Source organism: Pholis gunnellus (assembly GCF_910591455.1).
Source record: "Pholis gunnellus genome assembly, chromosome: 23".
Classification (NCBI taxonomy): domain Eukaryota; kingdom Metazoa; phylum Chordata; class Actinopteri; order Perciformes; family Pholidae; genus Pholis; species Pholis gunnellus.
Genome location: NC_136550.1, coordinates 13,183,982 through 13,201,485, shown reverse-complemented (window position 1 = coordinate 13,201,485; position 17,504 = coordinate 13,183,982). Strand labels below are relative to the sequence as shown.

The window sequence follows — 17,504 nt, the reverse complement described above, 5'->3', positions numbered from 1 at the left end:
GGGCAGCGGGCAGGAGCGGGGGGGGATTAGAAAAAAAGAAGCCTCTGCATGACAAGCAATCACAGCGCTTAATATGACAGAGCTGGATGTGGCGCTGCAGCAGAGGAGAGGGTGTGCGCGAGTATATAATAACTTATGAAATATGTCAGTGAAATGACCTTTACGTTTGTGATAGTTGGCCTTTTCAAGCAGTGTGTTTTTGCCCAACTTTTAGTTACATATGCCTTTCACTCTGTGTGTTTGTATGTGTGTTTCGACAGCTCACAGCGTGTGTGTGTGTGTGTATGTGTGTGTGTGTGTGTAGTAGACAGCACAGCACACAGGGTTTGCATATTGATGAGGGTCTATTGTACCAGTTTTAGGGATTGCTGCCTCACATCTCTCCCCGGGGCTCTTAAGGTGACAGGCAAGGAATGGGCAGAGGCTTGAGATGGGACGATGAAATGATATGCAGGTCTGTGTGTATTAGAACGATGAGGACGAATAATACAAGTAACAATTGCAAGGCTGTTCCGCATATTCAAACAACACTTAACAGCCACGCTAGCTGCCCTGATAGGCTATACTAGACAATACTAACAGGCTGATGATTAGCAGTTAAAATGTTTACTATGTTCACAATCTTAGTTCAGTGTGTAACATTAGCATTAATTCAAAGACAGACCTACAATGCCATCCATAGAGCCACACCATTAGCATGGCTAAAAAGACAGGTTACCCTGTAAAGCTATGGACTGTTAGTACCAGAGGCTCAGACTAAACAGAATACATAAATCCAGTTTAATAATCAGATTTAGCACTAATAGAGCCCCCAAAAAGTCTGCACACTAATTTGTCTGGTCCGGATGTTTGTGTTTCCTGCAAACGACTGCTAGCTGGCATTAGCTGCCTGGCTACATGGCAGGGTAAATGAGCAAGAAATATGTTCATCTTGTGTTATCAGAGACGACGCCTCATCACCAAACACAAACCGAGAGCTTGGCTCCAATGTCGGTTTTTAGTCTCTTATTCCTGGATGCAACGTTTCACTAAGAGACAGAGACAGCTGCAGATGGTGCACATATACTGTAACTATTCTGTAACTGTTATGACCCGAGACAGCTAATGTAATCAGCTGTCGCTCTCCTAACTCTAAGTCCCTATTTCATTTAAGTCCATATAGTGTCCTCTCATAAAATCCATAGGGGAATATGGAATCCACAAAGTAGCACAGTGTCCCTCAAATTTGTCACAACAAAGCGGAGTCAAAATGGCTCTAAAGGGATAGGCATAGAAATGTGCTGGAGACTGAGAGCAAAGCAACATAAAGAAGTGGAGGGGCAGCCTGAGGAGGACTGAGCAGTCAAACATATATTGTACTTCTAAGCATGTGAATCCTCCTCGACTAGAAATCGTGCCTCAGAGTTGCTGCGGCTTAGTAAATCTTTGCTGCTGTCCTACAGCTGAGGGAAAACACAGTATCCTGGCTAGGAGCTGTACTCACTGCTGCTTAAATAGGGCATCTGGGTAAAAGAAGGTGGGCACGACTATTTCCAAAGGCATTACCATCCGCGATCACACCCGCCTTCTGTTGGATCACCCAGGGGGTTTGGTGGCTGATAGCCTAGGAGGCGTTACAGCTAGAGTGAGAAGCCCTCTGATAAACAGTAAATCATCACTATTAAAGAAACTGATATGTAACATGCAATTTACTTTCTTTTGGTACTGGCCATAGGGCAGCTCCTGAATTATCGAATGCCTGAGAGGGAGGCACTGAAGAAAGAAGAGGTTGGACAGGGACTGAGAGAATGGGGACATGAGAGATGACAAGAGCAAGGGAGGATGACAGACGAGTAGGACAGAGAAAGAGCGAGCCTGCACGAGGACAGAATGTCAAACAGACAGAGCGAGGGCATGGAGGGAGGGGCGGAGGGAGCGGATGACGGGCTTGATAAAAAAGAACAAAAGGAATCATGTAGTTGAAGACTGTGGCTGAGGAAGAGAGAGACATACAGTAATACATGGGAGTAAGATGGTAAGAAAGAAGTATAGTGACAATGGCAAGAGATAGCACAATGAGGTAGAGGATATTGAATGCTTGGCGAGTCCCCTCCAGCTTCCCTACTCTTTTATTTCAAGTGGAGCCATGGTTGACCGTGTGGTTGTGTCCCTGAGGCCATAGCTTCCTGTGTCCGGGTTGTTTGACCAGAAAAGATGCTCATGATGAAGGAAGGATAGGGTCGACTGTTTAACCAGGGTTACTAATGCGTTACCAGGACTTGTGCTGAAGGGGGGGAGTGGGGGAGGTCCAATAGGTATAGTTTTTCTCTCTGTATTTTCTGCAGCTGATGGTTTTATCTATACTTATTCTTCCCCATATTTGCATCCCGTCTCTCCATGGGGACAACCCGCCATGCCACTCGAAATGTCCCAAAAAGAGTTGAAAGTTGTAATAAACCAGGATGTCTTTTTCTGGTCTTTTTTAATTGAGTCTGGTTTTACTGAGCTTTTTCTTTCGCTTTTAAGTTTAAGTTTCTGTAAAAAGGCATCACCTCCTGTGTCTCTGGGGATTTTTCTAATGAACGACCACAGAGTTAAAAGGTTTTATCAGGTTGGTACAGGTTGCATCACTCTTGTGTGATGTCCGTTACAAACACTTCTTCAGCCAAAAGTGAACTGGAGAGTGAGCAGGTATAGCAGCTCTCCGGTTGCAGCTCTGCATTGATGCACCATCCTCCTCAACTTTATTTCTGAACATAGAGAGAAGTGTCTGGTCTCAGATGAGTTGTGGGTAATTACTAGCTGAGCCGAGCCAAGCTAGGGGAGTGGGCTGGGCTTGGGCCACGTTCGGTGTGCTAATGCACAGATTGCTTGTCAGAGGCTATGAAATAATGGCTGTATATGTCTGCTACAACCCCCAGAATGTAGGCGGGGAGTACGGGAGGGGGCGACGGCACTTAGCCCCTCCCCTGGTTATGAGTAGCTAACCCGGAGGCCGAGGGAGATTGAAGGGGGGGGTGGGTATGAAGGATGATCTAAGAGTACCCATCCTCAGTGGAAGGGATATGAAAAGGACTGCAGCTGGAGAGAGCGACATCTCTCTTCCCTCCGCCGTCATCATTACACCTCTCTCATCCTCCCTCTACTCCTGTTATCTCACAGAGAGGAGTGATGCCATATGGTTGTAAGGAGCTTCTATCCGAAATGTTTTCTCTTAGCTGAGTCGCAGGGTGGGAGGGGTGGCCCAGAATTCACCTCAGTCAATACACCGCTTTGTGATGTGCAGAGCAGAAAGTTGGACCGTTCGCACGCATCTTTACGGGTTTGTGCTCACAAATCCTTCATGCGCCTGCATCACTTCTAGTATCCCTACCAACAAACAAGAACTCCCCCAATTTCCATTTTCTTCTCCACAGAAAAAAAAGACGCAGGAGGGAGAAAGACTGGAGCACAATGGGGGTGGGATGCTGACAAAGTCGATTATGAAGTGTTCCCAAGTTATCTCCTCGGCACAAGGCTCTCTTTGGTAATTAAAAGCGTTTTGCTTTTTTATCCTCAGAAGTTGGGCTACTTTGGGTAGAACACTATGAATTAATTGTGTTTGACAATGAAGATGAGGAGCCAAATGTGGCATGAAGCTAGACTGAAAGCCTTGTGAGGCAGCGGGGCGCCCTGAGGTCCTTGAAGGCTGCTGAGGTCGCCGAGATTGTGGCGGTGACTCTACAGGGCTCTGAAGAGAGTAGACCGGATTTAATCAGATGTGGCTCTATCTCTGATGCTGTATCTGTACATAGATCTTAGGGAGGTGATACTGTCGAGAAAGAGACACAGAGAGATGGCACGGCGGTTAGCTCAGCAGAACTGTCTCTCTTTTTATTCACTCCTACTGCGAGTGTGCTGTTTTTAGGCCATTTCATGGTGGGGGACCATAAAATAACAGCAGAGTCCCTTCTTTCAGCCGCTTTTCCACTGATGAGCAAGCATGTTAAAATTCATACAATTTCCGCCAACTTCCGTCAAACATGGCCATGACAGTGCAGGAAGATCAAATGAGAACAAGATAGTAACTCAGCGGGGTGCAACGCTCACCATGGGGCTGCTGAAAGACAGACTCAGACGGATTTACGCTCTGTTGACTGCAGCCTCATGTGAAAGAATCTCTGAAATGAAGCCGGGATCATCATGAATAGTTGATCTGGACCAATGCTTGGTCTGGAGATGTTTATTTGGACTCTGGCCACACACCAAGTGGGAGGACTTGATTGCCTTGGATTAGTGAATAGGGGCGCTCACACCAGACTATAAAACCCTGAACATTAAACATAGTTCTCCAGCTTTGCACTAGCTTTCAGGCCACAGAGACCAGGTGTTGTAGTATTCCTCCCTGCACTGATGTAGCTCAACGCAGAGCTTGATCGCCATGTTGTTTGGGAGCTCCAGAGGGATTGACTCCTCAACAGAAGAAGGTATAAAGCTCCAATTCTTCGAGGAGCTTTATTCGCTTCCTTGCTCATCTGCTAAAGGGAAAAGCTAAAGGGAGTTGATTCTTACTGCTTATTTGTAATCTTTGGAAGCTCCCTGATGAGATCAGGAAGCAGCAACACATTATTATCGCCTCTAGAGAAATGCTCATCAGGTTTTTGGAGAGGGATGGCGTTAACGGTCGAGGAGAAAACAAGAGGAGGAACAAAGCAGAGGGAGGGGCAGGAGCAGAGCACAAAACCTGGAGTGACAGATCCATCACCAGCCGAGAGAAAGACACAGGGAAGAGAGGATGCGTCTCAGTAAGTTTTGGCATGGATAGAGCTGTTGAAAACTTTTTGGCACCCTGACTTTTCCCCTCCATTGGATCCCTGTAATGGCTGCCGTTTTGGATTTAGTCAGCGGGCCGAGTCGGCCAGAGATGCCCGCTCTGATCTGCCTCACAGGCGGTAGCGGAGATGGGAATGAGCCTCGGAATGAGATGCAGTGACACAGCCCGGCGCCACAGCAGAGCTCTCCTCCAGGACACTGCTGGCTCCATTGACTTCCATTACATCCCAGTGTGACTAAAACACCGATTTGCGAGAGCCATTGTGAGTAATTAGTGCTCTTATTTTGTTCCGAGGGACGTGGGGTTTTTCAAAGTCGTTGAATTTCACAGAATTGATGAAACATTAAGGCACTTGGAGAGGAGACCCGTGGGGCTGATTGTTTCGTGCACTCTGGTCAAGACCCTTCGATGCGTTCATGTAATAAAATCACCACATGTCGGAGACAAAAAGCCCATGTTGGTAACACAGCCTGGACTACTACTGGATTACAGGATGAACGGTGCGGGCTGTTTACCACACGGCAGTCTGTAACTCTCATTCAGACACTCATACACCTTTCACCCTGCAGAGCAAATGACATACAGCACAGTACACTCAAAACACGTTCCTCGGTGGTGAAAACAATAAATGTTAAAGGGACCTCAATTCCAAACACATTTCATTGAAGTGATCCAGAGCAGAAACGTAATTTTGGGAATTTGGCGTTCAGTTACTTGCTTTGTTTTAACCCTCTGAGTTTTGCATCACGTGGAAGTGGAGACAAGGGGAGCAAGATGCCAGCAGGAGATTTGTTGCTTTTAGTAGTAGTTAGAACTTAGTTAGCTTTTTTTATTTCGTTTCGTTTTTTTGTCCCAAGTGATCGCCGCAACCTGTCCAAGTTCTTCCAAATACTGACATCCAGGTCCAATTGCGTTCGAATGTTAAACATCATTTATAACAAGGTTATACCTGAGGGCTCTCTGAATTTGTCACCAGCAGGGCAAAGCTGGAAGTGTCTCCAATGGTTTCCAATTTGCAGCGGAGCGAGGGGAGTCGTGAGAGAAGCCCTCAGCGGTTAGTGTGGGTGGAGTTTGATTTGCTGTTAGGTGGTTAGATTCTGCTTAGAAGTTTCTTAGCTTTATGTTCTAGCCGCTTCCTCATCAAAGCAACAGCTTTAACCCTTTGAGTTTGGAAATGTCCCCTAATCCCCGTCATTATTCTAGACTAACAAGTCTTATATGCAAACAGTATCTCATAAATATCAAAACCACTTTGCCTTTTCAGTCCATGACGTGTGTGACATTTCTTTAACGAATCCAAACGAATTAACAAATAAGCAACATTTTTTTCGGAGCGCTCCCTGATCAAAGACTCACTTGAGGCTTGATCGGGATTATTTGTTTATTTCCTCTTGCTACTTTCTCAAGGCTCTCATCTAAATTATTGGATGCAGATTCATTTAAAACTATAGAAGAAAGAGCATAATGCATTCCGTTTTGAGCTCATTCTCTTTAGACTTTCATAGCATGCACAAATCATTTTAAAATTGGATAAGCCATTTTTTATTGATCCGATTTTTCCTCCAGCTTTAATCTCCCAAGTCTTTTTGATTCTTATTTGTGTCCTAACTTCTGCTGGGGAAGTTCGGACTACCCCCCCCCCCTCTGTTTGCTCTCTGAGACTCTTTCTATCATCTGAACTCCTCCCAGCGTGTTATCCTTCACAATACAGTTACAAATACAATACTCTGAGCTTTATATGAATGATAATCTCAACACATCTCTTATACAAAACATAATGCAAACCTAAGTCTAAGAGCTTTTGGACATTTTAATAATCTACACCAAAACCATCCATTTATATAGTTTCTATATACATTTTAGTTGTTTGAAACTACCAGACTTCCCAAAAAGCACAGAGGTGCATGAAAAATAAATGTCTGAAATGCGTTCATTGCAAACTATTTTAAGACTCGGGCCCCATTCAGCTGTCTTTCTGATTTATTTCACTCCTTTCTCTTTTTCTCTTTCTCTTTTGTTTTTGTGAATCAACCACCTTCAGCAGCACAAACACACAGCACAAGACAAAGACAAAGAGGTTGGGACATTCGGCACTCAAAGGGTTAAAGAATCATCGCTTTGTTGGTGCCACGCTGGACACTTGTGGCATTAGTTATGCGTTACGTCGGGGCGGGAAATGCCCCGCGTGCTGCAAATGAAGGCAGACTGATTACTGAACAAACACAACAGTCCCTTTAACTTTTAGTGACTTTCATGGGGGATTCTTTTCTTTTTTCCTTCTTAGAAATCCAGTGATCATTTTTGTTTTCATGAATGACTAAATATAGTCAATGCATATTCACATTCAGCCAACAAAAGACACAGGAAAGAAGCAAACGGAATCAATAGGCTATTTACATGTCGTTAGGTTATTGGGGGTTATGTCGGGTTATTTGGGGGTTAATTCTCTGAAGAGATGCAGCCCCAGTTTAAGGTGCTTTGGATATGGTCCCTTGGATATTTGCATACCAATGCTACAGAATATTAAAAATGATATACTGTGTTATTTCTTTGCCAATTATTACACAGTAAACTGCCTCAACTGGGCAAGCTGGGCTGTACAATTTAGGCAAATGTATGATTTTCAGGTCAGTTTTCACACTCCAATCGAGAAAAGGCAGAATTGAATAGAATGAGTTATAATGTATCAGCCGATTACTGCTGGGCATGTTAAATCTGCAGTGGATTGAAGGGGACCTACAGTTCTGTTAGAGAGCCAAATCACAATCACCCCTGTTGCGTGGCACTGCACCTCCTCCAGAGTGGTGGTTAACGGAAGGTTAAGCGGTTAGATCATTAGTGGAGTTAAAGGGGTTTTATTACCTTTGTCGAGTAGCCACTCGTCAACTACCCGACCAAGTCGGTATGGGATTCTTTGTCTAGCAATAGCCAGGCGCTCATTATCAAAGTTCCCTTTAAGAAATTTGGAAAAGACAAATTAAGAGAGGTTACAAAGACATCTGGAAGTTGAAAGGTTAGAGGTTAGAAGGGCAACATGGCAAATGTTTAGCAAGTTATGTACTTTAAATCAGCTTTAGTTAGGACAGGAAGAACTTGAGGATGTGTTTTTGGGCTGGTTTGTTTGGTTAGACAAGTTAACAGCATTCTAGTTACCTTGAGTTTAAGTGCTTGTTTTTTAAACAGATTTATGAATTATTTAGATATAGTGTGACTGCATTTGTAGAAACTAATGATATCCGCAAAGTGAATACAATTTAGAAATGCATTAGCAGTAATGAAGTAAGTTTAGCTAGAATCACACACAGAAACATCAATCATTGAACAACAGAATGACTTCACTGTGAAGGAATAAAGCAGAAAAAAGATATTTCAATGTCAGCAATACAGCATTGTTATTTCACATGAGATAATCACACAGCACTAAAACACATTTCATGGTTGTTTCAAGGAAGACATATTTTGGTTGCCACTGCACACAAAGAGATGGTGAGAAAATCATCACCTCCCAAATCCGACAACAGGATGGCATTCTTCCCATGGAGCATCACTTCCCTTTGGATCCGACGGCTCTACTTCAACTGAAGCGAAAAGGATTTACTGAAACCGTCACCGCTGTTTTTCTCTTCTTTTTCCCTCCCCTTATGCAATAATTGAGCCCTTCTCAGTGGCACTTGGCAATTAGCATCACTTCATCAGCGTGTCAAAGAAGTTTCATCACCGCTGCACAAACTTATTATCCCTCACTTCACTTCAATCAACCTCTGGGTCATGCTGTGTGCATCTCCAGCACTGTCAATAGAACAGGAGGCGGAATTAGGCGAGATGGTGGCTGATGAAGGCCGGGCTGGGGGTTTGATGAAGCCTAACGTGGTGGCAATGTCAGAGGCTTAATTAGGCCTCATTGTCGATGTCGAACTCCAATCTTTGCAGATTATAGTCTACGCTAGCTCAGTGATTCACAAAAAATGGGGTCAGGGAATCCCCAGGCATCCTTGAGGAGGGACAAGGTTCTGGGGGGGTTTCCAAAAAATGAAGGACCACCACAAGATTCTGTTATCATTGTGATTTACTGGAATTTACTTGGGCGACTGTGGCTCAGTGATAGAGCAGGGTTGTCCTTCAATCAAAGGCTTGGCGGTTCGAGTTGAGCAATTTGGGGTTAAACAAGACACTTAACCCCAAATTGCTCCCGCAAACTGTGCCTGCGGTGTGTGAATGGGTATGAATGTTAGAGTCCTGATGGCAGGTGGCACTTTGCATGGTAGCCCCTGCCATCAGTGTATGAATGGGTGTGAACAGGTGACTGATGACGTAGAGTTAAAGCACTTTGAGTGGTCGGAAGACTAGAAAGGTGCTATACAAGCGGTTCATTTCACCATTTGAACCAATCACAGGAAGCGTACCATTTATGTGTAATTCTGGTAAAAAAAAAAAATCTTAGTTGGAAAACGGAAACAATGTATCATCCTCAGACTAGTTTGCTTCAGGAACCGGACCTGTAGGTGTGAACCGGCCCCAAGTAGCCTACAGTATGTCAAAGTGTACTCAATGATCCCCCACCACCTCAAGCACCACAGAACTCAGAAAAATCAAGCTCCAAGTAACCTCTATTTACTCCTGGCTCTGTTATCATGAGCCACTGTAAGCCAAACGGAACCACAGTGTGGTGAAATGGATTCCGTGATTTCCCCCTAAATCAACACTGAACAAAATCTGCTGTTGTCTCTGACAACACAATATGAGCAATTTTGGGCCTGAATGTGAGTCTGACATGGAATGTCGGAGAGCCATTGGCTTATGAAATTGTCTGCTGAGAGACCCGGTAAAGATTGAAGCAGAGCTTGGGACCAAACAGTAAACAGGCGAGCTCTGAAGTCTATCTTCCATCCTAACCAGTGCACTTTGATTTTGCTCCCCCCACTGCTCTGTGCTGCTGCAGTGATCTAAAATAGACCACCTCTCAGTTCTGCAGTACCTACTTCCACTCCCCAGGGGTCTCTCTACCCACGCATGCCTGCGCAATAATGGCTCACACAGGCGTGTATGTGTACCGTGTGTGTGTGTGTGTGTGCTGTGTATGAACAGTTTGTTCATACACAGGAAGGCCACTGTCAAAAAGATAATAAGAATGTAATGGATAAGGAAGGAGTGGAATGAATGACGGCTGGCATGGCAGATGGAGAAGCAAGCAGGATGAACATGTGGTTCCAACGTACCAGATGACTTGGTGACATTCGTATGTTGCACCTGGAGCTCTCGGTGTTCATGCGTTCATTAATGCGGGTGAGGTAAAGGTGCAGGTCATACACAGGAAGTCACAGATTGCTAGTGGATGCTGTCATCCATCTAAAAATGTATAATGGCCAGTAATTATGATTTTATTACTTCTAATAGACCCTTCCACAGTTTGTAAACAATGATGACCTATGTAAGTGTGCGCCCGCAGTTTGGCAACGGAAGTACGGCAAAGTGCAAAAGCTTGTCAAGCTATGTAAGGGCATCAAGCACCAAAGATGGCAAATGCAACCTAAAAACACTTGACTTTCCACATCCGTGTGTCGTAAGTGAGTGGGAAGAATGCATCAGCAAGTGGTCAGATAAGTATATGTACTTGGTGGAGAAACCAGAGAGAAATTAGGAGCGTACAAGTCACTTTCAACTTCGTTATCTGTGGTCCTGTGCAGAATGTCAAACACCATGACATAGCATTTTTGATTGGTCCTGTGGAAGTCAACACGTTTAATAGTTTGCAGCTAAAGACTCCAAGGGTGTTTCGGTTTAACGAGTGACCGTGTTCACTGGTGCCTCTTAGCCAAATGGTGCGTGTTTATTTGTAGTAAGAGCAGCTGTTGAAAACAGCAATAGAACATGAAGGTGTTCTCTTAAAAGCGATTTAAAAACGTTTGCATTTTTTAAATCTACATTTTTAAAATACATACTCGTCACTGTTTATTATCTCCGTAAACCCTTTATGTAAGTTAACCTAAGCAACCATGTATGCATTTGCCTGTAAGTCACCAGTTAACACGGTCACTCCTTAAACTGAAACACCTGTTGGTCTGAAAACGGTCGAGATCCTGTCGGAATTCTGTCGAACTTATTTATTCTGACTACAGAACGTGCAACAACCAGCCATGTTGATGCTGGTAACGGTTTTAATTAATTCAATGTTTAAAGCTCGCTAACTCGTCTGGATGGCCGGAGCAAAACATCACTTCCTCTGTCAACGTGCGCACGCAAACATCTGATGACGTCCACTGTAAAAGGGTCTATAATACCTCAATAGCCTCCAGCCCTTTTCTAGCAACCTGTTCTGAGACCTGTACAGCAGCATGTTCGTGTGACCAATTACATCCATGTGTTCACACTGCACTTAAGATTAGCTAGGTACCACTCTGCCATCTGGAGAGGAAAGGCAGTGCAGCAATTACAGGGCACCGCACGCACGCACAACCCCACTTTAGAGGTGACATGGGCACTCTGCAGCAATCACTGAAGTAGGGGTGGTGGTGGTGGTTGGGGGGGGGGCATTTTATCAACCATGAAATAGTTGATGATGTGCATCAGCTGGAGAGATGCAGTTCTCCCTCTAGTGGCAGCTGTTGGACACTGCAGACAGGAAACTATGCCTCAAATGTGTTTTTCCTCTGTGCCTCCTCTGTGGAAGGTTTCCTTCCGTTTCTATTTTCCTGAATCCTTGTTTCACTCACTTATAATATTGTCCTTCCCTTCTTCTCCAACAACCATTCAGCCACACTTCATACTGTCCTTTTTCTTACCCTCCTTCCATGCCCCTTTCTCTCCTTGAACCTCCATTACTTCCCTCTTGTCTCCAAATTCCCTCCTTTTCCATTATTCCTTATTTAGCTTTTGCTCCTCCTTCATTCCTCCACAATCATCTCTTTTTATTCATCCACTCCCCTCAAATTTCTTCCATCCATCTTTGTCCTCTATACCTTATTTCTTTCCTTCATAGAAAGTCTCTATCTTACTTCTTCTTCCCTCCTATTTAAACACCTTCTGTTTTGTTCACCATCACTCCATTTTATCCCCCCATCCCTCTTCATTGCCTGGTAACAGAGTGCGTATTACTACAAGGACATTAAATGCAGTACATGGTGACACAGGCACTGCCATCCATTACTACATGCACACAGGGAGACTGAGTGAGTGTGTAGAGGGGGAAGTAATAAGAGTGAAGTGTGTGTGTGTACAGTATGCAAATGTAGGCATATTCTTTCCCTGGCAAACACCAGTGAGTGACAATATCCTCATCAACGACCGGAAAATGGCGGAGGAATCAACAAACAATGGTTTTGTGTGTCCGCTCCAAATTAAATGATGGACAAGGGGAAGAAAAAGTGATGGCAACCATGGAGAGCAGGATGCGATGTGATGAATGAAAAGTGTGTGGAGCCGTGGGAAAATAATCCCACAAAGTTCTGTAGGACAGGTTCTTTGTGTGTCATCCACGCTCCGGCTGTCGGAGAATCTAAATTCCTCCGTGTCCTGCTTGTTTGTTTGCATGCCTTTGCGCTCGCATCCTTGGAGAAATAAGTCATTCTGAGTGAAACCAGTGAAACTTTTCCCTTCTCGCCCGCCTCCCCCACCGGCTGAAGCCTGCTCTGCATGAGAATGGGGGGGATAGATTAAACAGCTGCCCCCCCCACCTCCACACCGCCATTATCGCACTCGCTCTGCTACCAAGACTATTCCCTTTGCTGGATGTGAAAGAAAGTCAAACAATGCTATCGGACCTGGCGCTCAAGGAAATCTGATATACAAGAAAGAGACAAATTATCTAGACTCAAAAACTTTGAAGCATTTATTATTCTTAAATTGCCAACCTTCTCTAATGGACATTACCCGGTGGCTACAGTATGATTAACATTATCTTACAGTTGAGATGAAAGAATGCCTTTTCAACCCTTTTAGATCACATCCCATATTTAATAACATGCAACAATAATTATAAAAATCTCAATTTCTTTATATTTTTGTATCAAAATCCAATCATCTTGTCTTCCTGTAAAACAAAATATGACGTGTGCTTAACTAAGCTAGTAACATTATAACCCCGCCCACCTTGTAGCAGGCCAATCAAATGCAAAGCACTGACTTGACTTTCCCTGGGACTTTGAAGGCCCATTGCACAGATTTATTTTACATGTCAAAATTAAATTAGATAGTCAAGGACAGAAATTCTCAACAGCTGTATATCGGTTTCGGTGAGTGTCTAATTAAAAATGCTATTTGCATCATGGGAAATGCAGGATTCTAGGGATTTTTAATGATGATGAGGTGCATACAAACATGTCTCATTCCCAATAAACTGAGAAACTTGTCTGTCCTGGATTGTGACACATTAGGTAATACGGGATAACACGATAATACAGGTATCATCCCTGTTACTGTGAGCCGACATGTTAAGTGCTCACTTGCAGCAGTCACAAGCCAGTTATTTGGCCTTAACACCAATGAATAACTCTATGTCAGTCTAAGGCTTGGTAGTTCAGGCGACAGAAAGAGACATTATAGGTACTTTGTTAATGATCTACTACAGCAGGAATTCTCCTATTCATCAGACATGCTGTGTAATTGGTGGACATAAGGGCAAAAAGCTTGTGCATTCTAATTAGAAATCAAATATAAACCAAGGTATGAGCCAAAACATCAGAGGCTGGTCCGTACTTATCCACACCAGTCATGTATGTGTAGCCAGCAAACACGCCTGCGGCTCTGGACCGCCCAGGGCTCAGAACCCTCGCCCCCCCGAAACACTGGTGGTATCTCCTCTGTGGGAGCCAGAAACCTATCTGTCCTCCCTCCCCGTGTTCGCCGCCTGGAGCGCCGGCCGGATTAACAGCCATGACGGGACCCGTCCTGGGCCGGTATCACAGCTGCTGCGCTAGGGGGCAGGGCAAGGGCATGCTGATTGACTGGCACTTCAGGGAGACACAAAGCGAGCTGGAGGACGACAGAGAGACTCGAGCGCCGTGCTCGCAGGGTAGAGCGTCTTGTATCTCGGTCTGTCTGGGAGGGCTGGGTTCTAGCGTGCTGATAATCCAGCATATGAATCACATACTGTTCCGTCTCGCTCTGTCTCGGTACATATGTGTGCGTCTGTATTACACGCGAGTGTGTGTGTGTGTGTGTGTGTGTGTGTGGAGACCCACCAAGGAGCCAACTGTATATCATGTAGCTCTGCAGGCAGCCAGATGCCCTTGTACAGGACACCCACATCGGAAATCCATCCACAAGAATGGAGATTACACTGGAGATGATTGGCCACCAGCCATCTCGCTCTCCCTCCCTCTCACAGAAACCGCTCTCTGTCGAGCTAGCCTCATTCTGTTTTTCATTAGGTAACTTTAGATGGATCGCTCTCATATCCACTGGATGTTTTGGAGCAGATGGGGAGAAGAACCACTGCCCTATTCACTGTAGCCCCGCGCTAGCTTCTGAATTCATCCCTGTAGAAATGTCCATCTTATCAAACATTTGTGTCTGTTATTAAGTCCTAGAAGTCTTATTTTCTTAAAACAAGTATTTCCTTGTTAAATACTCCTTTGGTTTAAGAGTCTGGGTAAAGCTTCAGGAGGCAGGAGATTACGCGGATGAAGTTGCGGTCATGCAGTCGGTTTTCAATTTCGTTATAAACAACCGAGTCTCTTGCCGTTCCTCGGGTTTCTCTAATGATGTTGACCTTACCGAGAGGCCCTCACCGACAGAAGTCCCCAAATATTGCCTTCTCTCCAGTTAGCCATGACTCTTCTCTTCAGGGTGTTTCTAATTTTCCGGTTCATCACCTGCTATGCGATGGAAACGTCATCAAGGCGCAGGGATTTCTCCAGACAATGACCGGCTCTATTCACTGATGGGCTCAATCGGACACTAAACAGACTAGAGCTGGCAGAGTAAAGTCTGTTTAATGGCCTGGTCCGGGTGATTTGGACATTTGCGTTCTCACATACAGCTCCTCCGGATAATACGTTTCAGGGTTGCAGTGCATGTGTGTAAGGGGCTTTTAACTTAATGAACAGTTAGATTTGTCTTAAAGAAGTGTGCAGGATTTAGTGGCATTTAGGGGGTGAGGTTGCAGATCGACATTAGCTGAATAACCCTCTGCAAACCTCTCACTTTCCGAGGGCGTCTGAAAACTACGGTGGCCTTCAGCAAAAAAGAAAAGGCTTTCTGTAGAGCCCGTGTTTGTCCGTCCTGAGCTACTGTAGAAACATAGCGGTGCAACATGGCGGACTCCGTGAAGAGGACCTGCTGTGGATATGAAGGGCTCCTTCTAAGCTAACGAAAAAATGATTCTTAGATACGGTGATGAGACACCAATGAAAACATATTTCATATATATATATATATATATATATATTATATTCAATCTCCGCTAATGGATCCCACTAAATGCTACACACTGGTCCTTCCAGAAAACAAGACTTTAAGGCCTCAAAACTAGATCAAAAGTACACGAATAGACGTGTTTTAGGAGTGTATTTTCATCTTTTCAGCCAAAGAATGCAGGCAAGTTGTGTTTCTTCATGTGAAACGCGCAGGAAAAGGAAGCGGTTTACCTACCCACCACACTCCTTTGTTCAATGTAAATACATCACCCACCGCTCGTGTCAGTGCGCCTTTGAAACAAACGATATTTCACTGCTTTAACTGCTTGATCATCTTTCATCCGTGCAGCAGTTATCAATTCAATGTGCTCGTTTCTATTTCTTTCCCTCTCTCTTCTTGCTCCGACAGGATCCTCGCCACCTTTCATCTCGGCCACGGTGGATTTGTGCGAGGGTGGCTTGCCGGAGTGAGCCAGGGAAAGCCCCCCCACTCATGTGGAAATCAAAGCTGTCACTTCTCTAATTACCTAAAGCAATCTTTTCCCTCTCCTGCTCTGCACTACTTATCCGTGTCTGCTCTCTCTCCCCCTCCTCATCATTACTTGCTTCACTATTTCTCTGTTCCTCCTCTCTCTCCATCATCCCATAGCCACAGGCCAATAATTGGAGATACCTTCCAACTGTGCAAGATCCAATCAGAAGGAGTCGCAGAGCACCAGAGGCCCAATAAGAGCACGCTGAACGGGGGGGAACTGTCATCAGTGACAAGTGACTCAGCTGGCTGACCTCAATTAACTCTCACTTTTTGTTGCTGTACTTAACAGAATTTAATGAGTGAAATCAAAATCCAAACTTTGACAGATATCAGTTATGTATTGTATAAGATCAATGGCCTAAAAGCACCCGCAGCTCCCTCAGAGGAGTTATTAGAGCATGCAATGAGACTTGGAAAACTGAATTAATAACTATAAGAATAATGAACATGTTTAATGCATGTGGTAAATGAGGTTAAAGAATTACTGAGCATCTCCATGTTATCATCTGCACCACTGAAACAGGCACAAAGTATTTCAATCCTTTGCTTAACTATGTTCAAAAACTTTGAACAGGTTATGTAACAGTTTAAATGTAATACTGATGCCTTTATATGACCTAACTCAGTAAACGAGACCATCGGCGACACGACCAGCTATCATCGGTGCCGCCGATTCCTGAACATTTTTATGAAATCGTGCAGGTCCAGCAGAAACTCCCTCAGCTCAGACTTTAGTGGGGCCTCCAGCTGTGACCAGTAACGGGGAAGTCCTGGGTCATTTTGGAGGCTGCAGATTGTAGTGCTGTTGATGTATATACTGTGTTATACTGAGAGGTGTGTCTTATAAATAAGCAGTCTTTTTAGCTAGGTGTACCTAACAAACTAACTGAGTAAAAATTGATGAGGGCTGGTTGAAGCGGAGCTCATTTTTATAACTTCATATACTGAGTTTCATCTATGATGCATATTATGAGATGGTCATATATTTTTATGTAGAATCTTAACCTAACTAATACCTATAGTAGCAGTCAAACACATATAGTGGAGTAAAAAGGTAATTTCCACCTTAAATGTTGGAGTGGAAGTTAAAAGTAGCAGAACGTTTTTGATAAAGCTTCTAAAATGGAATTACGCAAGAGGTTAAATCAAGTATAAGTCTCCCAGCGTTGGTGTAATTACAGGCTGTAGCGATGACTCGGTAGATGCTCTGTACTTAGATCACACTGCCTGGTGCTGCTGCAACAGTGCATATTGTAATTACCTTAAGCACCATTAATGACAAAGAGCACCACCAGCTAGCAGACGAACGAGCCTAGCTGACAGCATATAGAGGTGCTCCTCCGAAACAGAAAGACAAAGCAGATGATTTCCGAGGCCACGCTGCGCTCCGTGCATCACCCCGCTCACTCATCTGCCATCTTCTGCTCGGTGGACCATCGAAGTCACACAGCGAAGTCCATACTCCCTGCCAAGTGAAATCTCGTCCACGCTCAGCTAAAGTCTATATGCTTCCAGCCATTTGTCTGACTGCGTCGGCTTGTGCAGAGTGCACCCCCTCTCCTGTCCTACTCCTGTTGCTCCTCTCTACTTTTAGCATTTTAACTGCCACTGCTGAGTGCTCTCATATTGCTTTTTGCCAAGAGGGAAGCGGCTCTGGACTGCCTCGACCTCCCCTCCTCACATGCATCTGCCTTGGTTATTCACAATTGGTTTCCTTTTCTCCCTCTCTGGGAGTGTGGAGGTCGCGAAAGACAAAAGATGGATATCTAGACACTGGAGACGCGTTAAAAAAGGGGGTAGGAGGAAGGAAATCGGCGGCCCGGGA

General features: G+C 44.6%; 1 protein-coding gene across 5 annotated transcripts in view; it reads right to left on the bottom strand.

Annotated features, from left to right (window-relative positions):
* The window catches only part of nrxn2b (neurexin 2b), a gene marked incomplete at both ends in the record, with an annotated part of 555,263 nt that overhangs the window by 19,270 nt on the left and 518,489 nt on the right, over window positions 1-17,504 (bottom strand). For all 5 annotated transcript variants that reach the window (XM_079184308.1, XM_079184309.1, XM_079184310.1 and 2 more), the window contains one exon: window positions 7,655-7,744. In XM_079184308.1, the coding sequence (XP_079040434.1) occupies window positions 7,655-7,744 (90 nt within the window). The remainder of the gene's footprint in view (window positions 1-7,654; window positions 7,745-17,504) is intronic.